Source organism: Hypomesus nipponensis, chromosome 1, assembly GCF_054491055.1.
Source record: "Hypomesus nipponensis isolate SF chromosome 1, ASM5449105v1, whole genome shotgun sequence".
Classification (NCBI taxonomy): domain Eukaryota; kingdom Metazoa; phylum Chordata; class Actinopteri; order Osmeriformes; family Osmeridae; genus Hypomesus; species Hypomesus nipponensis.
The window spans coordinates 1,171,098-1,196,310 of NC_140361.1; the positions used below are offsets into that span (position 1 = coordinate 1,171,098).

At 49.1% G+C, this 25,213-nt stretch overlaps 5 protein-coding genes across 8 annotated transcripts in view; 4 read left to right on the forward strand and 1 right to left on the reverse strand.

The window, feature by feature from the left end:
* Positions 1–77: 77 nt before the first annotated feature.
* ltc4s (leukotriene C4 synthase) lies at positions 78–1,666 on the forward strand. The gene is made up of 5 exons (XM_084687086.1): positions 78–235; positions 360–459; positions 608–678; positions 869–950; positions 1,360–1,666. Exons 1-5 carry the CDS (start codon positions 178–180, stop codon positions 1,496–1,498), a joined length of 450 nt encoding a protein of 149 aa, XP_084543212.1. The 5' UTR covers positions 78–177; the 3' UTR covers positions 1,499–1,666.
* Positions 1,667–2,422: 756 nt separating this feature from the next.
* On the forward strand, positions 2,423–2,920 carry LOC146301785 (protein chibby homolog 1-like). Its single transcript, XM_084697725.1, has one exon. It carries the CDS (start codon positions 2,423–2,425, stop codon positions 2,918–2,920), a length of 498 nt encoding a protein of 165 aa, XP_084553851.1.
* A 7,036-nt stretch (positions 2,921–9,956) lies between these two features.
* On the forward strand, positions 9,957–21,840 carry pcdh12 (protocadherin 12). The gene is made up of 4 exons (XM_084688048.1): positions 9,957–13,373; positions 15,086–15,177; positions 16,739–16,884; positions 20,482–21,840. The coding sequence occupies exons 1-4, from the start codon at positions 10,494–10,496 to the stop codon at positions 20,889–20,891; spliced, it is 3,528 nt and encodes a 1,175-aa protein (XP_084544174.1). The 5' UTR covers positions 9,957–10,493; the 3' UTR covers positions 20,892–21,840.
* LOC146301787 (transmembrane O-methyltransferase homolog) lies at positions 21,821–25,184 on the reverse strand. 4 transcript variants are annotated; one of them, XM_084689353.1, is made up of 5 exons: positions 23,794–23,970; positions 23,484–23,672; positions 22,936–23,198; positions 22,550–22,746; positions 21,825–22,372 (listed from the first exon to the last, which is right to left on the reverse strand). In XM_084689353.1, exons 3-5 carry the CDS (start codon positions 23,192–23,194, stop codon positions 22,055–22,057), a joined length of 774 nt encoding a protein of 257 aa, XP_084545479.1. In that variant the 5' UTR covers positions 23,195–23,198; positions 23,484–23,672; positions 23,794–23,970; the 3' UTR covers positions 21,825–22,054. The 4 variants fall into 4 exon arrangements, with proteins under 4 accessions (XP_084544728.1, XP_084545479.1, XP_084546099.1 ...); XM_084689973.1 differs by having other exon boundaries at positions 22,936–22,971; positions 23,063–23,198; positions 23,484–23,970; XM_084688602.1 differs by lacking the exons at positions 23,484–23,672; positions 23,794–23,970 and adding an exon at positions 24,954–25,184 and having other exon boundaries at positions 21,821–22,372.
* Positions 24,825–25,213, forward strand: part of limch1b (LIM and calponin homology domains 1b) — a 67,827-nt gene continuing 67,438 nt past the window's right edge. The window contains exon 1 of the mRNA XM_084690902.1: positions 24,825–25,079. Coding sequence (XP_084547028.1) covers positions 24,978–25,079 — 102 coding nt within the window. The 5' untranslated portion in view covers positions 24,825–24,977. The remainder of the gene's footprint in view (positions 25,080–25,213) is intronic.

The window sequence follows — 25,213 nt, forward strand, 5'->3', positions numbered from 1 at the left end:
GTTCAATCGAACACACCTCATTCCTGTGGTTCTGCATATCCCTCCCGCCCTCCTGTCACTCTCCGCCCTCCCCCTGAGGTGAAGTATCGCTGAAATGACGGCAGGTCTCTGGAAATGACCAGCTAAGTCGACAGCATCATCCTCATCCCCTCCACAGCAGCCTGCTCCTCTCTAGCTATGCAGGAACAGGTGGTGTTACTCGCTGCTGTGTCTCTACTGGGGGTGTTGGAACAAGGTAAGCTTCTTGGAACATCTCCTGTTCCTGGTCTGCTCTCAGGGGAAGGTTGCATGTTTATTAAACTGATGGCTGTTTGTCATTTTCCCTCGTAACTGACTGTTGTAAACTGCCTCTGCCCCAGCTTACTTCTCTCTCCAGGTGATCTACGCCCGGAGGAAGTACTCTGTTCCCCCCCCTGCCACCTCCGGTCACCCGGACTTTGACAGAGTTTACCGAGCTCAGTAAGACTTTGTTGTCAGATCAGGCAATGACCTGCTTATGTGCCATTCAGAGGAAAAAGGAGAAATTGAGTCGTAATATGCATGTGTGTGTGTATTCTGTGGTGTAGTGTGTGTATTCTGTGATGTAGTGTGTTGTTTTATTATTCAGGGTTAATTCTTCGGAGTACTTCCCCATCTTCCTCACGGTGTTATGGGTGTCTGGAGTGTTCTTCAGCCAAGGTAGACCACCCGCACCCTCCTCGAGGATGGAACCCATGTTAAACATTTAGAGTCGTTTTGTACATGTTAACTTTTTTGTTGTAGTATTTATATGCATTTGAGATGTATTTATATCACTGAAATGTGCATGATTTCGGTCACTTCAAAGTACTTCAAAGCCACAGCATGTAACTGTAAGCTGATATGACAGGTGTGTCTTCGCTGTGTGGTCTCCTGTACCTGTGTGGCCGCTACTGTTACTTCACAGGCTATGCAAAGTCAGCGCGAGGAAGGTGAGGAAACTGAACCCTACACTGTGTTTGCAGACCTCACTGCACCTGCACCTCTTAAGTTATTTGGCTGGATGCAGTTAAATAATTAACTAGGCAACATTTCGAGGTTGTTATATTACTACAGTATTTTCTAACGGAACGCGATTTGCGCTGCGCTCACCGCTGGGTTAACCGAATACACGCAAATATGTTTTTTTTTCATGATAGGTTATTGCGCTTTTGGAAAAAATATATTTACGTGTTTTCGTTCGCGTAGCGGCGCGGCGCGGCTCAAAGCACTGGGAACGCTAGGTTTCAGGGCGCTGTGGTGCCGTTGACGCGTTCTGTCAGTAAGGGCCTTAAGTGCAACGTTTTTTATTTATTGATATCTTAAATATATGATACCTTACCAATGGTTCTCCGCTTCCAGACTGGCCCCGTTGTATTTCAGTGCCAAGGTTCTCTGGGTTCTCATCGCGTTCTCCTCCCTGGGCGTGATATGCTCGTTGTTCCGGTTCCACCTGGACCTGGACCTTCCCCAGCTGGTTATGCGGGGTCTGGTGGAGTAAGCGGCACGAGGAACGAAGCTGCTCATCTGGATGACATTTGAAAAGGCACTTGTTCATTAACAGAATCGAGAAATCGTTTGCGTTTTGAGATTTTAATACCACGGCGTTATGGCCACTACACTAGATGGCGCCATCGTCTATGTAATGCCTTTTCAGAGTTTCAGATGGGGGGAGGGGGGGGGGTGGCTATAGTCCTGAAATATTAAAATAGTCTATTTTATTGAACTGTCAATTGACTGTCACAAAGGTGTGTTTTATTAAAGGTACATTTTCCAAATTTAAAACTTGGAGGATTTTTTTTGTAAATTGAGAAGTGTGTGTGTTTGTGCGTGCGTGCGTGTGCGTGCGTGCATTAGTAGAATATAATATTATACTTGATATGAACAGTGAAGTGTCCAACATACACATGGATCACTTCTGTTTTTGCACTCGAATACCTCCATCTTACCCACTTGTCATGTGGGGGAAATCAGATGGTTTCAGGGCAGGATGGAGACCTCAAGCAGAGCATCTGGCAGCATTAAAGAGGTAATTGGAGTTTGGGGTTTAGGATGAAAAGGAAGGATCAAGTTTGTAAACTGCGTCTGGGTATTTCTTCCAGAGGAATCGTCTGCTCACAGAGTTTTAAAGTCAGTGTTTTGTGGAACGTTTCCCCATTAGAACTTCTCCATGATTCGAATGTAATTGCCCATTATGACGATGAAAGAAAACAATTCTATTCCATTGCCATGGTAATCTAGTAAGACTCATCAGCAGAGTTGTCTTGTCTGTGGAGCTTTAGAGGGGTGACTGACAAACCCGTCTGTCTGACTCCACCAGTGATGGAGCTGACACACACGTGAAGCCCTGGCCTCCTATTTCAGAACCACCTCCACAACCCTAACCATCAGACCAGGTCCAACGGTCAACCTCAGCTCTCAGACCATGGAGGACTCTAGAGAAAGCTTGTTCAGGGGAATGTGGAAGAAAGTGTTAAGTTCCCAGATGCCCTCCTTCATCCCTGTTGTGCTGTCAGACGTGTGGAACCCCAAACCCAGCCCTGGCCGTCTCGACGCCTCCCTCTCCTCCCTCTACACCCTGGACCGCCAGGCCCTCTGGGCAGAGCTGGGGCCCAGCACACGGCCCCCGACCCTCACACTCGCCGGCCACACTTTCACCTTCTGGGAGGGCCGGTGGCAACTCCTAAACAGAGACCAGGAAGTGAGCCCCAGAGACCAGGAAGTGAGCCCCAAGGCTGAGGAGAGCGGCAGGGTTGCCCGCCTCAAGAAGACAAACCAGGAACTCAGGGAGGAGACGAACACCCTGAGGCTCCGTGTGGAGGTCCTGATGGACATGGTGACAGAGGCTACGGCCCAGCTACGAGAGCTGGCCCCTGGGAAGGAACGACCACCACAGCCTCACCCTCCGCCCCTGGATGAATGAAAGAGCCCCAAGCAGAGGGCTTCTCCTAGACGGGTGTTAGGGTCTGGGTGTTGACGACTGACTGTCAGTGTGTGAGGCTTAGGTGGGATGAATAAATATGATGAGAAGATGGGTGTTTGTTTCAGTGGACTGATTTCACATACTGGGCTGTAGCTCATTTTAACTTGAGGTGTGTGTATGAGAGTGTTTGTCACTGTGCCAGGGTGTATGAAGTGTGGTGTCCACATGTGTTCTCCACAACTGATGCCACATGAGTTTTTTTTTTTTTTTTCCTTCAGAACTGTGGGGTAAAAGGATTTCTGCAGCAATGTACTTCCTGTCGGAATCTTTACCACACGAAGTGGTCCGCAGCTGGCTGGTACACACACACACACTCTCTCACACACACACCTTTAGTCCCATATCTTACTTTGAATTTGAGAATGAACATTTCCTCTGTTTTCAGTGGACTGCTTGCTAAATGCATTTCTACATTCAGAAACATTTTTACAGTTCTCTCACAAAAAAACTAAACAAGTTTAGATTCACTCTGGAGGTCCTTCAAGCATCTTAAATCTGGAATGCAGTTTCTTAAATGAGAGTTTGTAGGAATGGGAGGAATGCGTTAGTTAAACTGTCTCAGGTTACTAATCTGGAGGTGGTTTATCAAATCTCCCCCAGAGTTTAAGACTGTCTGTGGCATGCAGGGTAAATAACAACCCTGGAGATTGGAGCGGTTCTGATAAGCTTTCAAAAGCATCCCGATGTTCTGAAGTGGGCTCGTGAGTTGGTTCTATCATGCTGCCACCGATGTATTAACGGAGAGAACATGTTTAACATGCAGAACTACAAGCAGTGTCTTTCCCTGTTCTCTGGGACTTTAGTACTGTTGTTAAGATTTGATCATTTCATCTGCATAATGTTTTCACTGAGGATAGAAAAAGGCCAAGCAGGAGAGGATAAGAGGAAGGAAGCCATTTTAGAAATAATGGGACTTGGCACACTAGCACATCCCTTCAACTCTTTGTCTCTCTTTCTCCCTTTCTCTCACACTGTCTCTCTCTCACACTGTCTCTCTCTCACACTGTCTCTCTCTCACACTGTCTCTCTCTCACACTGTCTCTCTCATACTCTGTCTCTCTCTCATACTGTCTCTCTCTCATACTGTCTCTCTCTCACACTGTCTCTCTCTCACACTGTCTCTCTCTCATACTGTCTGTCTCTCACATTGTCTCTCTCTCACACTGTCTCTCATACTGTCTCTCTCTCATACTCTGTCTCTCTCTCTCTCACACTCTGTCTCTCTCTCACTCTGTCTCTCTCACACTCTGTCTCTCTCTCACACTGTCTCTCTCTCACACTGTCTCTCTCTCATACTGTCTGTCTCTCACATTGTCTCTCTCTCACACTGTCTCTCATACTGTCTCTCTCTCATACTCTGTCTCTCTCTCTCTCACACTCTGTCTCTCTCTCACTCTGTCTCTCTCACACTCTGTCTCTCTCTCATACTGTCTCTCTCTCATACTCTGTCTCTCTCTCTCACACTCTGTCTCTCTCTCATACTGTCTCTCTCTCATACTCTGTCTCTCTCTCTCTCACATTCTGTCTCTCTCGCACACACTCTGTCTCTCTCTCACACTGTCTCTCTCTCATACTGTCTCTCTCTCATACTGTCTCTCTCTCACACTGTCTCTCTCTCACACTGTCTCTCTCTCACACTGTCTCTCTCTCACACTGTCTCTCTCTCACACTGTCTCTCTCTCATACTGTCTCTCTCTCATACTGTCTCTCTCTCACACTGTCTCTCTCTCACACTGTCTCTCTCTCATACTGTCTCTCTCTCACACTGTCTCTCTCTCACACTGTCTCTCTCTCTCATACTCTGTCTCTCTCTCTCTGTCCGTCTCCCTCCCTCTCATCTCTGTGTTTGAGCATGCAGGGCTCCCAAGGTTAATTGCAGCTTCCTGTAATTGTGAAACCTCACGCACATCTCCCTGTCCTGCTGTCTTTATCTCTGGTCTGCAGACAGATGCTCAAACATGACCTTGTGTTCGCCAGCCTAACGAACTTCCCTTCTGTCACCACCAGCTCTCACCAAACTCCTGCAATCACTTCAGACCTCAGTCTAATCACCTTGAAGCCGCTCAGCACCCACTCACCACAAAACTGCTTCAATTGGTCGGTATCTTTAACCGTATTATCAACACACTCCCTCCCCCTCTACGCAAGCTCCTCAGTCCTTTCCCAGAGTGAGATCAGATGGATGGTGTCCCCGGGGCTGTGTTGTGCTAGGGTGTCCAGGAGAGGGGTGAGGGCTCCAGGTGAGGGGTGAGGGCTCCAGGTGAGGGGTGAGGGCTCCAGGTGAGGTGTGAGGGCTCCAGGTGAGGGGTGAGGGCTCCAGGTGAGGGCTCCAGGTGAGGGGTGAGGGGTGAGGGCTCCAGGTGAGGGGTGAGGGCTCCAGGTGAGGGGTGAGGGCTCCAGGTGAGGGGTGAGGGCTCCAGGTGAGGGGTGAGGGCTCCAGGTGAGGTGTGAGGGCTCCAGGTGAGGGGTGATGGCTCCGGGTGAAGGTTGAGGGCTCTGGGTGAGGGGTGAGGGCTCCGGGTGAGGGGTGAGGGCTCCGGGTGAGGGGTGAGGGCTCCAGGTGAGGGGTGAGGGCTCCGGGTGAGGGGTGAGGGCTCCGGGTGAGGGGTGAGGGCTCCGGGTGAGGGGTGAGGGCTCCGGGTGAGGGGTGAGAGCTCCAGGCTGTGAAGGGAAGCCTCCCCCTCCTGGACTTGAGCAGGTATGGATCCCAGGTCGTGTGTCTGTCCCAGACCCCTGGCTGCAGTCTGGATCTCCAGAGAAACATCCCAGAAGGTCAGATTTTTATATTCAGCACTCAAATATTTATACTTCTCTTCAGGCGATTTCCCATAGTACCTCCCCAGGAGTTGTGCTGTTGTGGTGAAGCAGGAATGATTAAATCCAGTTGTGTACATGTGTATTCACAGAGATCAAATGTCAATCTTAGGCAATTAAACTATTTGTCTCTCTTCCTCTTCTCTTCCTCTCCTCCCTCTCCATACTTGACGTTGGTTTCAACACCAAGCCCAGGTCCAGGAAGTCATGTTTCTGGCTCCAACCTCCACATGGGATTTAGCTGCTTCCTGTGGCAGGAAACTGTTCAAGGATGCAGGGAGGGGGTGCTGTGAGGAGAGACGGAGAGGGGGCAGAAAGGTGGAGGGGGAGGATGGAGGGAGGGGCTCCGAGTGGGAGAATAAGTCAACAAACACCTGCAGGGCCAACAAAGGCCGGGTGGACAATTTTGTACGGGTTAGTGGGTTCAGGTCTGTGTGTGTTTGGCTGTAAACGGGTCTTTGTCATCGCCTGTTGTTCTCCGTCTACCAGAGGGGACCTGGAGGTGTGGCAGAGATGTGGAGGCTGAGCTGGGACTGGTCACACGCCGCTGAGTATGAGACCGAGGCAGGATATCGCTAGCTGGCTCGAGGGTTGAAGTGTTAAAAGAGAAGGGTCGATCGACCCAAGCTGAATCCCAGTGTTATGAAGGGACATTATTTGTGACGTTATGTTCAACGTCTCATTCATTTAGTTTACCATTAGTCATTTAGCAGACACTCTTATCCAGAGCGACTTACAGTAAGTACAGGGACATTCCCCCAAGGCAAGTAGGGTGAAGTGCCTTGCCCAAGAACACAGTCATTTTGCATGGCCGGGAATCGAACCAGCAACCTTCTGATTAATAGCCCCATTCCCTAACCACTCAGCCATCTGACCCCTTTATGAGGTCTGCATGTCAAATCGGGTTGTTTGTTCACTGTGTGGTGGTCAGTCAGGGTTGGTTATGTCTTGGCACTGTCACAAACTCTAATGTGGGGCACCAGGAAAACATTTAGTGAACAAATGAACGTCAGGCTGCTGTTTATGTGTGTGAGGGGCTGTTGGTCATTCTACTTTGAGCTCTGTTACTCACTGATTAAGTGGGTCAGTGGTCCACTCACATCCTGCCCTTACACGTCTTCAACACACACACACACACACACACACACACCTTGTTAAATCCCACTAACCCGCCACACACAAACTTGTTGTTTCTGTGAAGGCATTGAGTGAGACTAAGAGCTTGTGAAGCCTGGCTGGCTGTGTGGAGGTGTTTAAAAGGTCTGTCTCTCGTCACCACAGGGCTGACTGGGCAGCAGAGCCGGCTGGTGATGACTGGCCCCTCTGGAGAACACAGGAGAGGACGATGAGAGGTCTGAAGGAGGGAAGATCTCCAGCAGGTTCACCCTCCAACTGGGACTAAAGGTGCTCGACCGTCAAATGATAGCAGTCAAATGATAGCCGTCAAATGATAGCAGTTATACTACTATACTATAACATAGTCACTGAATACATTTGATCATTTGTATTCGTTTAGCACATGCTGTTCCCCAAAGCGACATGGAAATAGTGTGTCAAAGGCACAGCAGAAAAACAGTTTCTATAGAAACTAGAGTTTTATTAAGGTTATTAATCTAACAGCATTTCAGTGAAGGAATGGCTTATATCCACGAGGCGCGGTGCCTCTAATCTTAACGACAATGTTACACAACTCAGTAAATACAACACCTTAAATACTATTATTATTTTGTAATAGTTCATGTAAACATATAAATTAATCTTAAAATGAATCACAGTAATGCTTCTAGTTCTATTTGGTGTAACATTGTTTAAAATCTTAATGTGTTTGGTGTGCTAATAGGTCAAAGAGAGGTTTTAGAAGTTTGGTCGTTGCTCTGCACTGTCAGATGACAAGTTGTTTGGTTGTGCAATGAAGGCTCCTGATAGGACCTGGCAGTGAGGGCTTGGAGGATGTCTCTCATTTGCCGTTTCCCTTACACATCCTTTAACTGTGAGGACACAACAGCAGAGGTCTCTGAAAGAGCTGCTTTCTCCTCTGGGCTGGCTTAGCCTCCTGCGCTTCGGTCAACCCACTTTCCTGTTTTGCCGCTTATTGTTTTCAAAACACAATGATGTTTAGATATTCAAAACTCCTTCTCACAGCAGACAGTGAATTCAGAATGAGATATAAGGTTGATGTGTTTTGAGTGTGTGTGCTTTAAAAGAGGCATGGGGTTTCCAGTGTTTTTTCTTATGAAAAGAAGGTAAATGTAACACATCACAGAGGCAAGATTTTGTTTCAACAGGAAACACACACACACACACACAGAAATGTGGTGACCAGACTTGCAAGCTCAGAGGAAGCCTCACCCACAGAAATGGCATTTCAGATGCCAGTCAGACCGACGAAAAAGCAGGAGAGAGGGAGGGAGGGGGAGAGAGAGGGAGGGAGGGAGGGAGGGAGGGAGGGAGGGAGGGAGGGAGGGAGGGAGGGAGGGAGGGAGGGAGGGAGGGAGGGAGGGAGGGAGGGGGAGAGGGAGGGAGGGGGAGAGGGAGGGAGGGGGAGAGGGAGGGAGGGGGAGAGGGAGGGAGGGGGAGAGGGAGGGAGGGGGAGAGAGAGGGAGGGGGACAGAGAATAAGGGAGTGGAGGGGAGAGAAACAAGGCTGCGTGTTCAGGAAGATGTTGAAGTTATGATCATGTTTCTGTTTGTGTGTGTATATGTGTTTGTGTAGGTTAAGAGTCCTTCCTTTGTGCCCCTGTCCCTCCATGACATTGAGCTGATTAGGGGTCAGAGGTCGTAGCTCAGTGTAGGGGCCGAGCACTGCAGAGGTGGGGTTACTGAAATGAAAGCAACACCAAAAGGTGAGGTTCTCCGTGATGCGGAGCCCAGCATTCCCCCTCCTCCTGCTCTCCTAATGGCCCTAACGGCCCGCAGAGCAGGGCTCAGGGTGCTGAACAGGACCCTGTGTTTGTCTAGGAGATAGAGCCTAATCGTATTGGCTGACCCTTCCTCTCTGGCTGCCTAACAGACAGCCTCTCAGAGGGGAGTTTCACTCTTAAGCAGGTCCGCTTCACCGAGTCTCTGCTAACAGCAGCGGTCTGCAGGTCGTCCTATCTCCACTGTCATCTTCCTCAGAGTTATCACTCTGTCCCGTGTCGTCGCTCTGAGAGAGGATCTGATTGGCTGTCGTGTTGATGGTTCTTCTGTTGATGTTTCAGGACCCCCTGAGCCGGGAAGGGAAGCGATCTGCTTGAAGCTCCGCAGAGCTTTTCTTCCTCAGATTGTCTGTCCTAGTCCTCTTAGAGTGTGGAGAAAATAAGAATTAGACACACATAAAGCATGGAAATCCAGTGTGTGAAATTGAATATCAATGTATATATGTGTTAATCAGGCAAGCATATGAAATAACATGTAAGATCCATAGAATGGAATCCTGTTTCACAGCAAAAACATTTGATAAGTTTAACATTTAGACCCATACATCTGATGTATTTGGATGTTTTTTTATATTCTTGGATTGTAGCCACACTGACAAGAAACCACAGTACTTTATTTTTAGAATAAAACCTTGAAAAGAGGCGACTTGGAACTTTTCAGCAATAGTTCACACCATGTCCTTGACTTTGTTATACAGTGTATAAAGTAAAAACACAACAAATTCTACATGTGTTATTACAGAAGTTTGGAAAAGAGGAACATAAATAATTATTTCCCCCGAAAGGAACGTTTGACAAAGCCTAAAGACTTAAGACAGACAAGTTTAGAGTTGCCCACAGGCTTATCAGTTATCTATGTTTAGGATTTCTGTCACAAGTGCAGACCATACGTCATGAAGCTCTGAACTAACAACAGGTCTGGCTAGACCGCTTGGGCCCACAAGAGCTATACTTCGACCCCTTTAGAGGAACCTAAACACCCATAGTGCAGGTCCTGATGACTTCATGAAGGAAAGCAAATTGTGTGGCGGCAGAGGGTGACTCAGGGAGGGCAGGATCGCGTTTCTCTAAAAGACTCCTGTGTTGTCCTAACTCCTGATTTCCTGAGGGTCCACATCTCTCTGTTCTGTGGGGGTTTGCAGAAAGAATCAGCATAGGCCCCGCCCCCCTGCCTCTGATTGGCTCAGTCACTCCCAGCATGTGTCCTCACAGAGCAGGACTTCCTCACTTGACTGTGGACTTTGCTGTGAGCAGGATCTGGGATCTGGAGGCTGGAGCAGCGCTGGGATGTGAGGTAGAGAGAGACAGAGAGAGAGAGAGAGAGAGAGACGCTTCAACCATTTGTTTTAGATGGACTGTTGTTCTATCTTCATCTTCTGACTCAGCCGTGGAGGAGGAGGTTGTTAAAGAAAAGCTCTTTATTTGACATCATTGTGGTTTAAGAGTTGTTCAAAGAGAATAGATTGTTTTGTTGATCAGTTTTTTCATGTTATTTTTAGTGACATAGAGCTGTTTTCTGAGGCAATATAGTTAACCTTTCAGCTTTTTTTCCTCTTGAACTATAAGGGTTTTGTTTTTACTGAAGCTAGATTTAAATGTTCTGTGAGAAAAATCAGATATCTGGTGCTAGTTAATGCTTAGCAGATTTTTGGTCTGATTGAGACGTATTTCTAAAGTTAGAGCTGCTTCATCTCCCATTCACAACTGGTTAACAGTCGACATTTACAGACAGATGTCATGTCCATTTAGGACTTAGTCTGATCAGAGAAACCGTAAACAGTCATGCTGCTGCCACTGCTGCTGGTTCTGAGCCTCGGTTGTGAGGCGCAGTGCTCGGACCCTGGTCCCCTGACCATCCTGTACCGGGTGTGGGAGGAGCAGGCTGCTGGGACCAGGGTAGGCCGGCTTGTGGACGACCTGCGTCAGAGAGGAGAGACGGGGCCTCTGGAGGGTTTCCAGGTGGCCGAGTACGGCCAGGCCTTGCCCTTTTCCATCGCGTCACGAGACGGAACCGTGTCCACCCTCAACCCTCTGGACCGGGAAGAGCTGTGCCGGGGGGCGGACCTGTGTGAGCTGGCCTTCAGCGTGCTCTACAGGAAGGGAGGCTCCTTTCACTTCCTGAGGGTGAGGGTGGAGGTGATGGACCTGAACGACCACAGCCCCACCTTCCCCAGCAGGAACCAGGATGTGGAGATCTCTGAGACGGCCTCGCTGAGGATGCGGATCCCCCTGGACCGCGCCGTCGACCCCGATGCCGGCCCCAACGGCCTGCAGACCTACTCGCTGGCCATCAACCAGCACTTTGCCCTGGATGTGAGCACGGCGCCGGGTGGGAGCAAGAGGGCAGAGCTGGTGGTGATCAAGGAGCTGGACCGGGAAGTCCAGCCCTCCTTCGAGCTGACCCTCACTGCCTGGGACAAGGGGAACCCACCTCGCTCCGGCAGCACTCTGGTCCGTGTCAACATCTTGGACTCCAACGACAACAGCCCCACGTTCGAGGACAGCACACCGACTGTGGAGCTGGCGGAGGACACGGCCCGGGGCACCGTGGTCATCAACCTGAAGGCCACTGATCCGGACCAGGGAGCCAATGGGGAGGTGGAGTACTCCCTGAGCAAACACGCTCCTCCGGACGTGCAGAGGCTGTTTGGGGTGCACCCCCAGACGGGCGCGGTGACCCTCCAGGGCCCCCTGGACTATGAGGCCAAGCACTCCTATGAGGTGGACCTCCAGGCCCGTGACCTAGGCCCCAACGCCATCCCTTCACACTGCAAACTCCACGTCAAGCTGCGGGACGTCAATGACAACGCCCCGAGGATTCACGTCACCTGGACACAGCCCGACTCCCCGGTGGCCACCGTCTCAGAGAGCGCGCCTGAGGACACCTTCCTGGCGCTGGTGATGGTTTCAGACGCCGATTCCGGTGACAACGGAAAGGTGCGTGCCAAGATCCAGCCCGGTTCTGGTCCGTTCCGCCTCAAGAAGAGCCACGGTTACTACACAATCGTGACCAACGGCACCCTGGACCGGGAGGTGGTGACGGAGTACAACGTCACCCTGATCGCCCAGGACCACGGAGACCCCCCTCTCTCCTGCGTCCGACACCTGGCCGTGCACGTGCTGGATGAGAACGACAATGCGCCCGTGTTCTCCAGATCGCACTACCGCTCGTCCTTCCAGGAGAACAACGCCCCTGGCCTGCCTGTGCTCAGAGTGGAAGCTCTCGACGTGGACCTGGAGCTGAGCGGGAGGGTGTCCTACTCCATCCAGGAGTCCAACGAACTGGGGACGCCGACCGCCTCTTTCTCCATCCACCCCACCAGCGGAATCGTCAGTGTCCAACAGTCCCTGGATTACGAGCTTTCTCGTTCCTATTCCTTTGTTGTGGAGGCCGTAGACCAGGGGCGTCCTCCTCTCAGCAGCTCGGCCACAGTTCTGATCGACATCCAGGATCTCAACGACAACCCTCCCGTCATCAGTGAGCCGGCGCCACAGAGGGGCGTCTGCTCTGTAAGCGTCCCTGTCAACGCTGACAAGGGAGAGATCGTCACTGAACTGGGAACCAGTCCGGAGGAGGGTTCTACAGATTCTCCGTTCGGCCACTCGGTCACAGATGGACTTAGAGGATTCCTGGCCACCACCATAAAAGCCAGCGACCCCGACTCTGGACTGAACGGGAAGCTCACCTTCCTGATCACAGAGGGGACCCCGCCTGGCCTGTTCAGGCTGGATGACAGCACGGGACAGCTGTACGTCAACACGTCCAACGCCACGGAGCTCATCGGCAAGACCTTCCAGGTGGAGATCTCGGTGTCCGACATGGGCACTCCCAGCCTGGCCACCAGAGCGAGGCTGGAGGTCACCTTCATCAACCTCAAGGACCATCTCAAGAACTCGTCTCCCGGCAACCGCGGCCAGCTCAGCTTCACCATGATGCTGGCCATCTGTCTGGGTGGCACCTGCCTCCTGCTGCTCCTGGCCGTAGCACTGGTCACCACCTTCTGTCGCCCGGAGAAACGAGACAACCGGGCGTACAACTGCCGACAGGCCGAGTCCACCTACACCCGCCACCCTCGCCGACCACAGAAGCACATCCTGAAGGCCGACATCCAGCTGGTGCCGGTCTTGAGGGGGAGAAGAGAGGAGCCTTCAGAGGATGAGGGTGGGGCCCAGGCGCTGCTCCCGGTGGTGTCTGGAGAGCAGCCCACCGAGAGGCAGCTCCCCCGGGCATCGTCCCCCCCGACGCCCCTGGCCCACCCAGACGGAGGGGCCACGCTCCCCATCTCCCACTCCAGGACGCTACGCAAACCCGGGAGCTTGGACCTGGACGGTTCTCTCCCCCGGACCCCGGCCACGCCCTACCGGACCCTGCGGAAGGCCAGGAACCCCTCGTCGTCATCTTCCATGTCTCACACCAGCACCTTGAAGAGGAGGGGACCCTGCGAGGCACAGGGCAGGGCTGGAGGGGAGGAGGGGGAGCCAGCGACCCAGGCCACGCTCCGGAGGCCGAGGAACGAGGAGGGCCGAGGGAGGAGCGAGGAGGGCCGAGGGAGGAGCGAGGCGGCGGACCACCGGCAGATGCTGAGCAACCTGGTCCGGTTGTCCATGGCTGCCTTTGGAGAAAACGGCATTGAGCTTTCTTCTGCTTCCCCTGAAGTACAGGTATGACACAATCATGATTTGGAGAGAAATGTCAGTTCAATTCAGTGTATCCAATGTGCTAAATGTTCTATTTCACCTTTTTTTTGTAATAACTTTCAAATTAATTAATTGATTATGAATAATCTCGAGGATAGCGTAATCTTCCATAACCGGTGAAATTTCACTCTTTCTAGACTTTCCTCTCTCTTTCCTATGCCCTCATGTGTTTTCACTTAAACACAAACATTTACCTTCAGGTATGTTGATGTAAATCTAAAATGAAGTTCCTGAAAGCAGATCTTTACCACCTAGTTTTCCCTGAAGGATGATCTGTTATTCTGGCCTGGTGTTTAACTTCCATACTAACCCTGGAGGGACAGCTGACATCCAATGCTGGAGCCCGAGCCTGGAGTTGATTCAGGTGCTCGTGTGTCAGAAGCTGTAATCCTGCTCCCCTGCCTCTGAGTAATCACACAGATCCCTTTCTCTCTATATCACATGACAGATTCATGTAGAATGAGGGAAAATGCAGAGCCCTCAGATTCTCTGAGGGGGTAACCCCAGCCAGGGTAAGCTGTGATGTGTCTGTAGGGGGATATGTCTGTAGTGTAAAGCAACACTGTTCTGACACGTATGGACTGCCAGTCCACAGTTGCCAGTGGCCTAGATCGCTATTCCTAAGCTCACTGTGGGCAAAAGAAAACAGCAACTGTGCATCTCTGGTTTTGCATGTCTGAAAGTGCTGCGCTGGGCGACACCCTCCTGACACAGAGCCTGGAAGGGTCTGAAGGCCTCACATGAATCCCTCTAAGAGCAGGAAGAGAGCGAGTCTAAACCCAGCTCACCCCTCCCTCCCTCCCCCACACTCACCCTTCCCTCCCTCCCCCACACTCACCCTTCCCTCCCTCCCCCACACTCACCCCTCCCTTCCCCACACTCACCCCTCCCCACCACACACCCCTCCTCCCCATTACTTACCCCATCTCCCTCCCCAACACTCACCCCTTGTCCCAGTTGGCCCCTGAGGCCTCTTCCCTGAGGCCTCTCCCCTGAGGTCCTGGAGGAAGGGGCTGTCTGCCTGGGGGGGTTTCCCTCTCTGCCTGTCCACATTTCAGAGGTTCATCCTGGAAGGAAGCAGGTCAGAGAAGAATAGCCCTCTGCGTAGAAAAACCTTCCTGTCCACTCACACCACCTCTCCACTTCCACACACACACCCACACACACACACCCACGCACACTCTCTCTCTCTCTCTCTTACGCACACATACACACAGAAACACACACCTCACCAAGCCAGTGTTTCCTCTCTCTGTCACAGCCAACATCCGCTCCCATAACCAGAGCGTCAGCAGAAGCAGCTCTGCCAGGGCGTCCCAGAGCTGAGGCTGCTGCACTGAGACAGACAGGTTGAAGAGGTTCCCATAAATCACCTCGGTTTTCTCTCCACTGTTGTGGCACTCCCTTCCACTCCCTGTCTCTGCTTTTTCACGTTGTGTTTTGAATGATCACTGCTGACCTCAAGGTTTCTCACAAAGTCTCTGTTCTAACCAATTGTTTGTCTTGTACCCGTGATGACCACAACTCCCGGTCTTGGCCCAGGTTTTTATGGTTGAGATTCAGTTCTGGTTAGCTCTGTGTCTCTGGGTCTGTGTCTGAGGCTGGGGACATGGTCTGCTCACAGCTGTTATTATACTGCTGTCTGGGTCTAACTCTTTTGCCTCCTCCTCCTACAGCAGGTCTCCCAGCTCCTCTCCCTCCTTCATCAGGGGCAGCTGCAGCCAAGACCCAACTTCCGCGGGAACAAGTATTCCCATCGAGCTGGCAGGTGAGCGTCATCCCTCCTCCCTCTCTTCCCCCCATCCTCCATTCTTCTCCTCCTAATCGTCCTTCTTCTCCTATCTCTCCTCCTCCCTATTCTCCCTTTCCTCCCCTCTCCTCCTCTCTATTCTCCCTTTCCTCCCCTCTTCTCCTCACCCCCTTCTTTCTTGTGGGAAAAAAAAGATACAGATATTTGTTTATACACAAATATTTGTACTTTCTACTTCTTACATTTCAAAGCCAAGGTACTTACTTTGGTTTTAATACTGTATTTGGGGGCATGATCAATATTATTTATTGTCAAATTTTGTAAAGTTTCAAACATATTTTACAAAAAGTTTGGATGAAACAAAATAATGTTTTGTATTGTGAAAAAAAGGTTTGGAAAAAATAAGTTGGGATAAAACAGAGTTTTTGTCCCAAAAGAATTTGGGGAAAAAAATATGTAAAAAAACTTAACAAAGTTTTAACTAAAAAGTACAGATCTGTATTTGGTGGCATGATCAGTATTATTTCTTGTCATTGCGTGCCTTTTTTCATTTCCTGGCTAACACGCACAACAAACGCAAGCTAGTATTCAAAGCTACCATGGAGCAAGGTGAAAGATAACAAGAAAAGTATTGGCAAAAAAAGTTTAAAAAAAACTAACGTTGGAATAAAACTAAAACCTTTTTTGTGTTGTGAGCACAAATACGTTTTGAAATTCTCTGATTTACTCTGTGTTAAGCTTCTTTATTTTACCAGAGATTTTACCAGAGAGTATCTGTACTTCTACTTGAGGGAAGAATGTGTGTACTTTTGCCTCTGTGACATTGCTTGTAAAAAGGGCTATTCATGACAAACTGGATTAGATTTGATCATCTCCCCCTTCGTCCTCAGTCTGGCTGTTTCAGGAAGTGTGTCAGACCATTGACATGCCAGTCAGCCAGGGGGCAAGTTAGAGCAGCTCTCAGGCCCCACCTCAGAGCCCTGATTCACCTCTGTCCAGCAGGGACAAGCCCGTCTGGAGACCACAGTGTTGTCACACAGATGACATAAGCTTTCGTGCCTTTCCTCACAGGATTCTGAACCCAGTTGACAAACGTGATGAGTCATTTCTTTCTACCTGGGTGTCTGTGTTGGGTGTAATGTCTGACTCCCTTGGTCGTTGAGTGCCTCTGTGTTTGCCTGCAGGGTGTGTGGTTAGGGTTAGGGTTAGCGGTGGTCTTTATCTCCCTCAGAGTGACTCCTCCTGTCAGAGATCAGGTGCCAGACTCTGAATCAGAAGAACGGGATGTCACTCACCCTGGAGTATCAGTCTGGGAACCAAGATCCGAATCGCTAGAGAGGTCTTACACTGGCTCGGTGTTGCCAAGCACCTTGAAATACCACACGGTATTACCTTTAGCAGAATGTCAGAGAGGACACCTATCAGCTGCACAGACACTTCTCTTCTCTTTCTTCTCCTTCCTCCTCCTTTCTTTCCTCTCCTCCTTTCTCATTCGCTCTTTTTCTCGTCTCCACACAAACACCGCACACACAATGTGCTCTTCTCTGACTGTGACCTACATCCTCTGCCCCCCCTGCAGGTCTGGTGCCCAGGACACAGACTGGCACAGCACCAAGGACAGTGGGCATGGAGAGAGCGAGGCCGGGGACATGGACTGGGAACCAGACCCAGAATCCCCCCTTGACCCCCTGCCGGGAGAGGGCCTCAACAGCTTGCTGAACACCGGTGAGGACGGACAACGTCACATGTTCGCTTGACAGGATAGAGTAGTGCGTCTTGTACAGGCAGTCCACGCCAGAATGATTGGCACACTTTGGTAAAGATGTGTAAAAAGGGTCATACAATGTTTTTGGTAATTTTGTTCACTGTCACACTGAAAGAAGCTAGTTGTTGTTTTTTTAAACACAAACACGGAAGATGAAATAACATCAGTATCCTCATAACATCCCTTTCTCTCTGTGAGGTTGTCTCCTTCAATCACAGCATGACATTTGAAACAGGCATTCACTCAGTCTTAAAGATACACATTAACATATACACCCCAGGTGGCTGTATGTTGCTCTGCTTGCACAGAGTAAACACAGATTTCCTTCCGTGTTTTGTTCCCCCAGAGTCACGCTTTGACCAGGGGCCTGTCTTTATCCTCCTGAATCAAAGGAAACACTTTTCTCTCCTCAATACTCAGACCACCTCAGGCTTTTAATACGGTGATTTGTACAACTTTTTTATTTCTGTAACTCTGTTGCAGAAATTCATTCATTTCTTGTCAAATTACATTGACTAAAAATAGTATTCTTACACTTTTTTTTTGCGTTTTAAATTCTAATGTGACCGTCTAGGTGTACTAGTGCAGGCGTCTTCTGACGGCTTTTGCTGTGTGTGTGTGTGTGTGTTGTGTGTGCAGTGTTGCGCTTGAGTCACCTCTGCCCTGGGCCTCCGTTCGCAAGGTAACTGGGTAGTCTGGCGCACGCGTATGTGTGAGAAGATCACGGCCTTTGAGGTTTCTTGCTTTGTGAAAGCAGCCCGTTCCCTTGGCTACACATTTTTGCCTTTACCTAGGGGACCTTGTAGAGGTTTTTTAGTGTTGTAATCCCATCTTAGAAGTTGTGTTTAATACACATACACACACACAGGGATATACATACACACACTCACATTACACACGCACACACCACAAACACTCCTCTTCTCTCAACACTGAGGCTGTGGTTTCCAGAGCTGTGAACAGATATGTCTGCCCTGATTCTCCTATCGTGTTTCACTTCTGTCTCTCTTCCTGCTAGACACTGTGTCAACGTAGGTGTGTGTGTGTGTGTGTGTCGTTCAGTGTGAGAAGTTTTCAACACTCCTTCGTCAGTCTCAGTTTCACCTTTCACTGTTCTCCTCTTTGAAATCGGCTTTCCTTTGTTTGGCCTCCATATTCCAGAACCGTAAATCTTACAGCAGACGGGCGGTAGTTCACATTTTACTGTCCAACCCTTGTTGTTGTATCATTATCCAAAAGTCTTCTTTTTCCCCAGACGAGTTTACAGATTTTGTTTTGAGAACCCATACATAACCAGTAATGTCTGTGTCAGTGATCATGGTTGTTATAAGAAGCACGCTCTGATTGAAGGAAGATCTGACACTTGGCAGCAGGGTTTTACGGTAACTACAGCACTTCATGTGGGTGTCTGGATGTGGTTCTGGTCAACCTACCACGTAATGGGACTTCACCACATCAAACGTGTGTATGATTGTGTGTGTGTGGTTCTGTCTGTGTGTCTATGTGTGTGTATGTTTGTGTGTGTGTGTGTGTTTAGCAGGTCTCCTCTGGTTCCAATAAGAAGTTAATTGTTTTCTGAAGGATTTAGGGTCTCCCTGTTGGTAGGCCAGGTCTAATGAAGTCTTAGACAGGCAGAGTCATGGATCAGGAGAGATGAAGAGATAGAGAGAGAGTGAGGAGGGGTGGAGGAGGAGGAGGGGTGGGGGAGGTGGGGGGGAGCAAACAGTAGAATAATTAAAGATTCGTAAGAGATGGAGAGATAGAGGGAGAGTGTCAGAAAGAGAATGTGAGGAAATCTACAGAATAGCTGCTACAAAATAACAAGATAAGGAGCCAAGATGGAATTTTCCAACCTGATGTGTTTTAGCCCAGACAGTTAGCTAGTAAAGCTAGCGAGGCGTCTCTCTTGCTGTCTACAGTAATGTGTTAGTCCACACTACTAGCTAGTAAGGCGGTCTGGGTCTGATGTGGGCAGGGGAGGGTTCGTTTGATCACTGACTCTTCTGACTCTGAGCCAAGCAGAGGCAGCAGAGCATGCAGACCCGGGCTCCCTGCCTTCATCTCTGAGCAGCTCAGAGTGACTATGAACCCCAGCCCTGTCAGGTACACTCTCTCCAGGACTCGTCGCAGGTGACAACATGAAAGAGACTTTACAGAGTCAGTGCTGTTTCCTTTGATGACTCTTGTGTGGTTTGACAATTTGAGCAAAAAACTAAAAGCTTAGAAAAACCACTCTTCGTTCACTGTCTTTCAAAAACCAGTGTTTCACAGACGCTTTGAACGTTCCAAACAAACACGGCTGATTATAACCATCGCTGAAAGGATCTGGTGAAATGTGTTGCTGCTGGAGGGTAAGTGGGGATCAGGGTAGGATGGTCTGCACACTGGAGCAGAAACACCGCAGGATAAAGACCTGTTTATCTTACAGAGAGACGTTTAACTTCTTGGGCTGTCAGTGTCACAAAGTTGTGTGCCTGTGTTAGTTTGTGAGTGTATGTGAATGTGTGTGTGTATTTTCAAGCTTTCAGCGATCTGGTTGTGATTAGATGAAAGAGACCACAGGGAAAGCAAGGCTCGGTTCGGCTCTTTTTAGGCAACGAGTCTGATTAGATTAAACCAAGGAGAATCTAGTTAAGGTGAGAGGGGTTCAAACAAAGAGGAAGTCTTTCAATAACCTGCTCCAGTTCTGCGTGAAGTCACTGTCAACAGCTGGCCTTGGCTGGGGTCACAGGACTTAATTCAATCATCAATATCAACTTTAATTAATTTATTCCCAGGTTCATCACCCTCCGAAAATGATCCTTCATTCCATTCAGTTAGTCTCTGTCCAATAAGTCACCAGTCATCCTCTCTCTCTCTTTCTTCCTGTTCTGTAAATGTCTATAGATTTAATAAAGACAGGAATTTTAACATAATTTAAGCTGAGAGGATGTGAAACATGAAAGTCAATGTAATGGTTCAAACCTCCAAACTGAGTTTTGGCTAGACGTCGCCCACAGACATTCAGACACACCCCTCTCACACACCCATAGAGAAAGTATGGAATGCTGAACACGGTCATTTAGTGGGGTATGTGTGGGTTATGTCGGCAGTTTGAAGTGTGGACGTGCTCGTTTGAGACCAACCACTTCCCCAGGAGACACAGAACAGCAGGAAGTGCCTATTCACAACAGGCAGATCATAATACTCATTCTGAGATTTCTTCCGTCCTGTTGTCGTCACCCCACATCCAGCAATTTTCTGAGTGAAATGTTCAGTGAGATTGGGCCTCTGACTCCATAAGCTCCTTTTTATTAAGTTTGCTTGGGTCTTGGTTGTTCTTGTTGACATGCCAGATAATTGTTGCACCCCTACCTCAGATTTAATTTGGGTTCTCAGTTTGAAGAATTCCAGTTTCATAAGTAAACGAAAGAGAAACACAAACTTCACACAGCTACAATCCTGGAGTTTTTGTTTAGTTTTTGTTCTGTGGCTCTGCATTCTCCTCGATCTCACTATCTCACTCTCTTTCTCTCTGTCTCTCTGTCTCTCTCCTCACTCTCTCCTTCCTCCATCAGACGACGTATTCGCCGACATCGAAGACCCCTCGTGGATGGCCCGTCTCTCCCTCCCCCTCACGGCCGATTACCACGACAACATGTTTGTCCCCAACGGGCCACCGTCCCCCGACGACCTCTGCCCCCCCGACAGCCTCGACTCCACCTTCTCCACCTTCGGCAAGACCCCCGAGCCCTCCGGCCCCCTGGGGGGGGCCCTGCTGTCGGAGGTGAGCACGCTGTTCGAGATGCTGCTGTCCCAGAAGGCCGACGCCCAGCCCCGCCCCTCTGCTGAGATGCTCTACAGACTGTCAGCCGCCTACTGCCGCTCTCTGGGGCAGGACGGGGCCTCGCTCGCCCCCAGCGGGGCCCCCAGCGGTATGAGGAACTCCGGGAACCCAGAAAAGAGGCCCTCTCTTGCTCAGTGTTGAGGCCAGTGGGTTAAAGGGCTTTTTTTTGTGAGGACTTTGGAAAGACACTCTGGACCTTTGTTTTGTTTTTGGTTCATGAGTATATTGAGTATATTGTCTCTTTAAAATGTACTGTAGCCTATGTTTGTTTGAGAAATTACGTCAAGTATTTTTGCCTTGTTATTGAAATGGAAAGGACTGTAAATTCACCTCTGGTCCTCTGAGCGTCTCAGTTGGGAGTTGTCTCTCTCTCCCCTCCCGAAGCGCTCCCTGTCTGGAACAGGTCAAGGCCAACGGGAGGAGAGAGGTATTGACCTGAGCACTGGACACACTCAAGATAAGAGAAACACCTCAAAGCACAGGGTGTGCAGTCGTTATGTTGCAAACACTCATCTCTGTATCGGTCTTCAACTCTGAATGTAGTGTTTCTGTGGGAGTAATAATATCACAGTGCTTTGTTTCAGTCACTGACACATCCGTGTGTGTGAGTGTCCGGGTTCAAAAGCCCCCTGGGCCTGGAGAAAGGAGGAAATGTCTTTGTGTTTCCTCAAGACTAAACACTAACAACTGTAAGGCCTGTTCCTGAGGGGGGAATGTGGACATCTCTGTCACAATGGACCTCAACTGGAGACGCTTCCGTTCTGGCTCTTAAAAACATCTCCATTATCCACTCCTGTTTGTATTTACACAAGTAAATTCCTTAGCTACTGAAAAAAACATGTCGTGAGTACAAATGTGTTTTACTGAATGTATCTTTTCGATGATTACACTACACATCAAGGATATTCGACTTTGGAATTGTGGTTAAGTTATTGATTTTATACACAAAACTGTTCAATAATACGTTGCCCAGGACAGAGACTGTAACATTTTGAGGTTGTTGTTTTGTTGTTGCCACAAATCAAACAAACAGCACCTTGTACATAATCTTTTATATGACATTTTAATAAAATAATCACAGTAGAAAATATGTATTAGTACTTACCATGACTTTGATGACTACAAAAATGTTAGCAATTGAGTCAAGACTACTCATCAAATCATGACCAAATGATGGAATTACAAAAATCACTAAATCACAGTATTCCATGCAAATTAACAACTAACAAAATAGCCAATGTCACCATCACAAAAACGAGCACAACATCACAGTATGTCACACCTAAACACGAGACACGACCCCACTATGAACCCTCTCCTCCATCCTGGCAGTCTGAGTACCAGTTCAGCTCCAGCAGGCCTGGAGCCTGGGCCCTGACAGAGCAGGCCGGGGCCCTGAGGTACTCCAGCAGGGGAGAGAGGCTCTGGGGCCCCTGGGAGCAGCAGACCAGGAGCACGCTGCCAGCCGGGCTGAGGAGGCCCTGCCTCTCCAGGAGCAGCAGATCAGGGAGGTACCGCTGGGGGTCGTGGTCCATCAGGATCAGGTCCAGGCGGGCGTCCGGCCCCAGATGAGAGCTGAGGGCTGGGATGGCCTCTGCTGAGGGCTGGGGGAGGATCTGGAACTGGAGGAGGAGAGGGAGTCCAAAGGTACTGAGGTCCATATGCCTTATACTTTTTTTTTTTTTCTAGCCTAAGATTATTTATTTTTTTAAATGTTTTCTTTTATTGCACATTACAAACATGGAAAAGAAAATCCATAATTTACTTGTACAAAAGTAGGTTAATCTGTGTGTGTGTACCTGGGTGTGCTTGAAGCCAGCCACCAGTATGAGTTCCTCCGCCAGGTCGGCGCTCTGAGCGTCCTGCTCCACCGTGAGCAGCCGGCCACCAGGGGGCAGCAGGCGCAGGATCCGGATGGAGGCGTAGCCACAGTGGGTCCCCAGTTCCAGCACACACCGAGGAGCCACACGCCTCACCACCTCATCCAGCACCTTCCCTGGGAGGGAGACGGGGTGGAGGGAAGGCGGGGTCAGGGTGGTGGTGGAGAGGAGAGAAGGAAGACAGTAAGAGGAGAAAGGAGAGAGTGAGGGTAGGAAAGGACAGGAGAAAGAAGTTACTCATTTCTTTCTGGATTCATCCAGCCCAGGGTTGGAAATACAAGTAGGAGTCATGTCCCGTTACTGACCTTCCTGTGGGCAGAGGCTAAGGGAGGGGTGTGTCTCTGCATAGAGGTCAAAGGTTTCCAGGACATTGTCAGGCTTGCCGTGGGTGCAGTTGGAAAACACGAAAGCGTGTGTGCTCCTTACACATACCTTCCCCCGAGCTAACTTCAGCAGCCGATGCAACACACGGCGGCATAGCGCGGTCAAGGAGACGCGATAACGGGATGACGATAGTAGCACTAGCGCCGGAACTAGAGAGAGGGAGACGCACAGCGTCCACATCGGTCTGGAGAGAGAGGGAGGGATGGAGAGAGAGAGAAAATAAATAAAATAAAAGAGAGCGAGCGAGAGAGACCCAACAACAGTTGCAGAATAGCACCATCTGCGGGAATGTTGTTGGTCATTCATCGGGATAATATAGCCTACGTTTACTTAGTCTTGAGCTAATGAATTTGAGCGTATGAACAAAAAAGGACCACATTTGCCTGTAACAGTCCTATCCGCTGGCTATTAAAATGCAGACAAGTGCTGGACTAGACAGACCATAGTAGCCTACATAAACATGACCTACCGTCAGATGTGTTTGGGTCTAAAACATATAAGAAGGATGATGATGGTTGTGTAGCTAGTTGGTCACTTGCTAATGACATTAATAGTGCTGTGACGGCTCTGTCAGCAACACATGACACGCTCCGGTTTCTTGGTTTCCCTCGGCTTGATCTACTGTATTGTACGACTGAGTACAGTAGCCTGGTTGTTTCTATGCAACATATAATACAAAGTAATATCCATGCAATCACTGCACTTTGTCAAAACTAACAGTCAATAACAAGCAATTAAACTAATTTTTTACATCCAGTAATCTAGTTTAGACTAGCAACCTCGTCAAACTGTGCGGTGTACAGATTATTTCAAGTCAACTCCGACCCACAAGCACCTGTTTCCATGCAACCAGGAACTTCAGCGTGTACCTCCCACTTTCCCATTTGTCTTTCCGGATGAACTCCACTAGGAGGCGATAGAGGCTGAATAAACTAGAATCATTTTTGAGGCGAGAGGGAAATAGTCGTGTTTTTAGCGTTAGGGCTTTTTTTTGTTGCTATTTTAACTGCTCAGAAGCTGAAGATATTAGTTGATTAAACGGTTGAATAAATGATAAGTTAGGCCTAACGACTAAATAAATGTTAAGTTAGTTACACTTTTCCACACTAGATCGATTGAGGCATTGGAGTTTATGAGGTGTAGACCTAACATGTAGGTTGTAAATAACCCTGAAAAAAATGTGTATTTAAGTATATAAGATTTCATTCTACGGGTAATCACTCCCTGACTTTCAATTGAAAAACCGCAACGCATATAGGCCTACATCAGACCTATTAGAATTATAATGAGCTCACATCTAATTATTTCCTTGGAAATCATACCTCATCATTATAAACAGGTAGCTAAAAGTGTCCACAAAAAAGAGCATGAGAAAGTTCCCATTTAAATAAAAGCCTAATATAACTGATAAAATAGGCTATATGAAGAAGGCCTATTGCAAAAGTAGACGAAGGAAAGACCAATTGATATAATGCGAGTCACGGTATCTTAACATTTTCCATGCAAGCATTTTGTTGGATATTGTGGGTCGTAGGCTAGGGTCGAGATCGGGTCGCAAAGTTGAGTTAGCATGTTTTCTGTCATTCCTGATCTCTTCTCGTCCTGTTTGTCCTCGCACGCCTGTTGCAAAAGTGGGTGTGTGTCCCGAGTGGGTCGTGGAAGTGCTAGTTGCTTTCTCATTGGCTGTCTGTGGAGCAGCGCTGCTTTGTGTATTTTTAGCCATTGGTACGTTTCATCCTGCGGTGAGAGCGAGCCTGCTCGGTTCATACGGTCCCAACAGGGGGTAGACTGTCTGCAAGTGCAAGTGGAGTGTCGGGGGTTTGCGGCATAGGAGGGAGATAAGGGAGACTGCCTAAACGGCGAGTCACAGGAGAAACACAGGCACTAAACGCTTAAACTAGAGTATTTTGTTCAGATTTAGCTTAGCTTTTACTGATACCTGTGAACGAGAACGGCTTTCCAAATGGCAAGTCCTGTAGACGACATAGGACATTCTCATCAGCATCATTCGCCCTCAGAATCGACTGCAGAGCCCGCGTTCCTGGAGGCGCAAAAATGGATCGAGGTGAGTTATTGCGGTTATCAAACTCTTTGGTCACTTGATTTATGTCTGGAAGCCGATGCCTTGTGTCATGGCGATGCTACGTTGGTTTGTTACAGCGATAGGCCTGTGTGTCCTTTATCATCCTCTGTAAACAG

Bases quoted from the DNA above. Each gene is read 5' to 3' on its own strand.
- ltc4s (XM_084687086.1), top strand. From the start codon at position 178: ATGCAGGAACAGGTGGTGTTACTCGCTGCTGTGTCTCTACTGGGGGTG. The intron at 679-868 runs GTAGACCACCCG...CTGATATGACAG, and splicing joins TGGAGTGTTCTTCAGCCAAG to GTGTGTCTTCGCTGTGTGGT. The intron at 951-1,359 runs GTGAGGAAACTG...CTCCGCTTCCAG, and splicing joins GCAAAGTCAGCGCGAGGAAG to ACTGGCCCCGTTGTATTTCA.
- LOC146301785 (XM_084697725.1), top strand. From the start codon at position 2,423: ATGGAGGACTCTAGAGAAAGCTTGTTCAGGGGAATGTGGAAGAAAGTG.
- pcdh12 (XM_084688048.1), top strand. From the start codon at position 10,494: ATGCTGCTGCCACTGCTGCTGGTTCTGAGCCTCGGTTGTGAGGCGCAG. The intron at 13,374-15,085 runs GTATGACACAAT...CTCCTCCTACAG, and splicing joins CTGCTTCCCCTGAAGTACAG to CAGGTCTCCCAGCTCCTCTC. The intron at 15,178-16,738 runs GTGAGCGTCATC...CCCCCCCTGCAG, and splicing joins TATTCCCATCGAGCTGGCAG to GTCTGGTGCCCAGGACACAG.
- LOC146301787 (XM_084688602.1), bottom strand. From the start codon at position 25,000: ATGTCGTCTACAGGACTTGCCATTTGGAAAGCCGTTCTCGTTCACAG. The intron at 22,747-22,935 runs GTCAGTAACGGG...TCTCCCTCCCAG, and splicing joins TAGCCTCTGCCCACAGGAAG to GGAAGGTGCTGGATGAGGTG. The intron at 22,373-22,549 runs GTACACACACAC...CTCCTCCTCCAG, and splicing joins CTGGCTTCAAGCACACCCAG to TTCCAGATCCTCCCCCAGCC.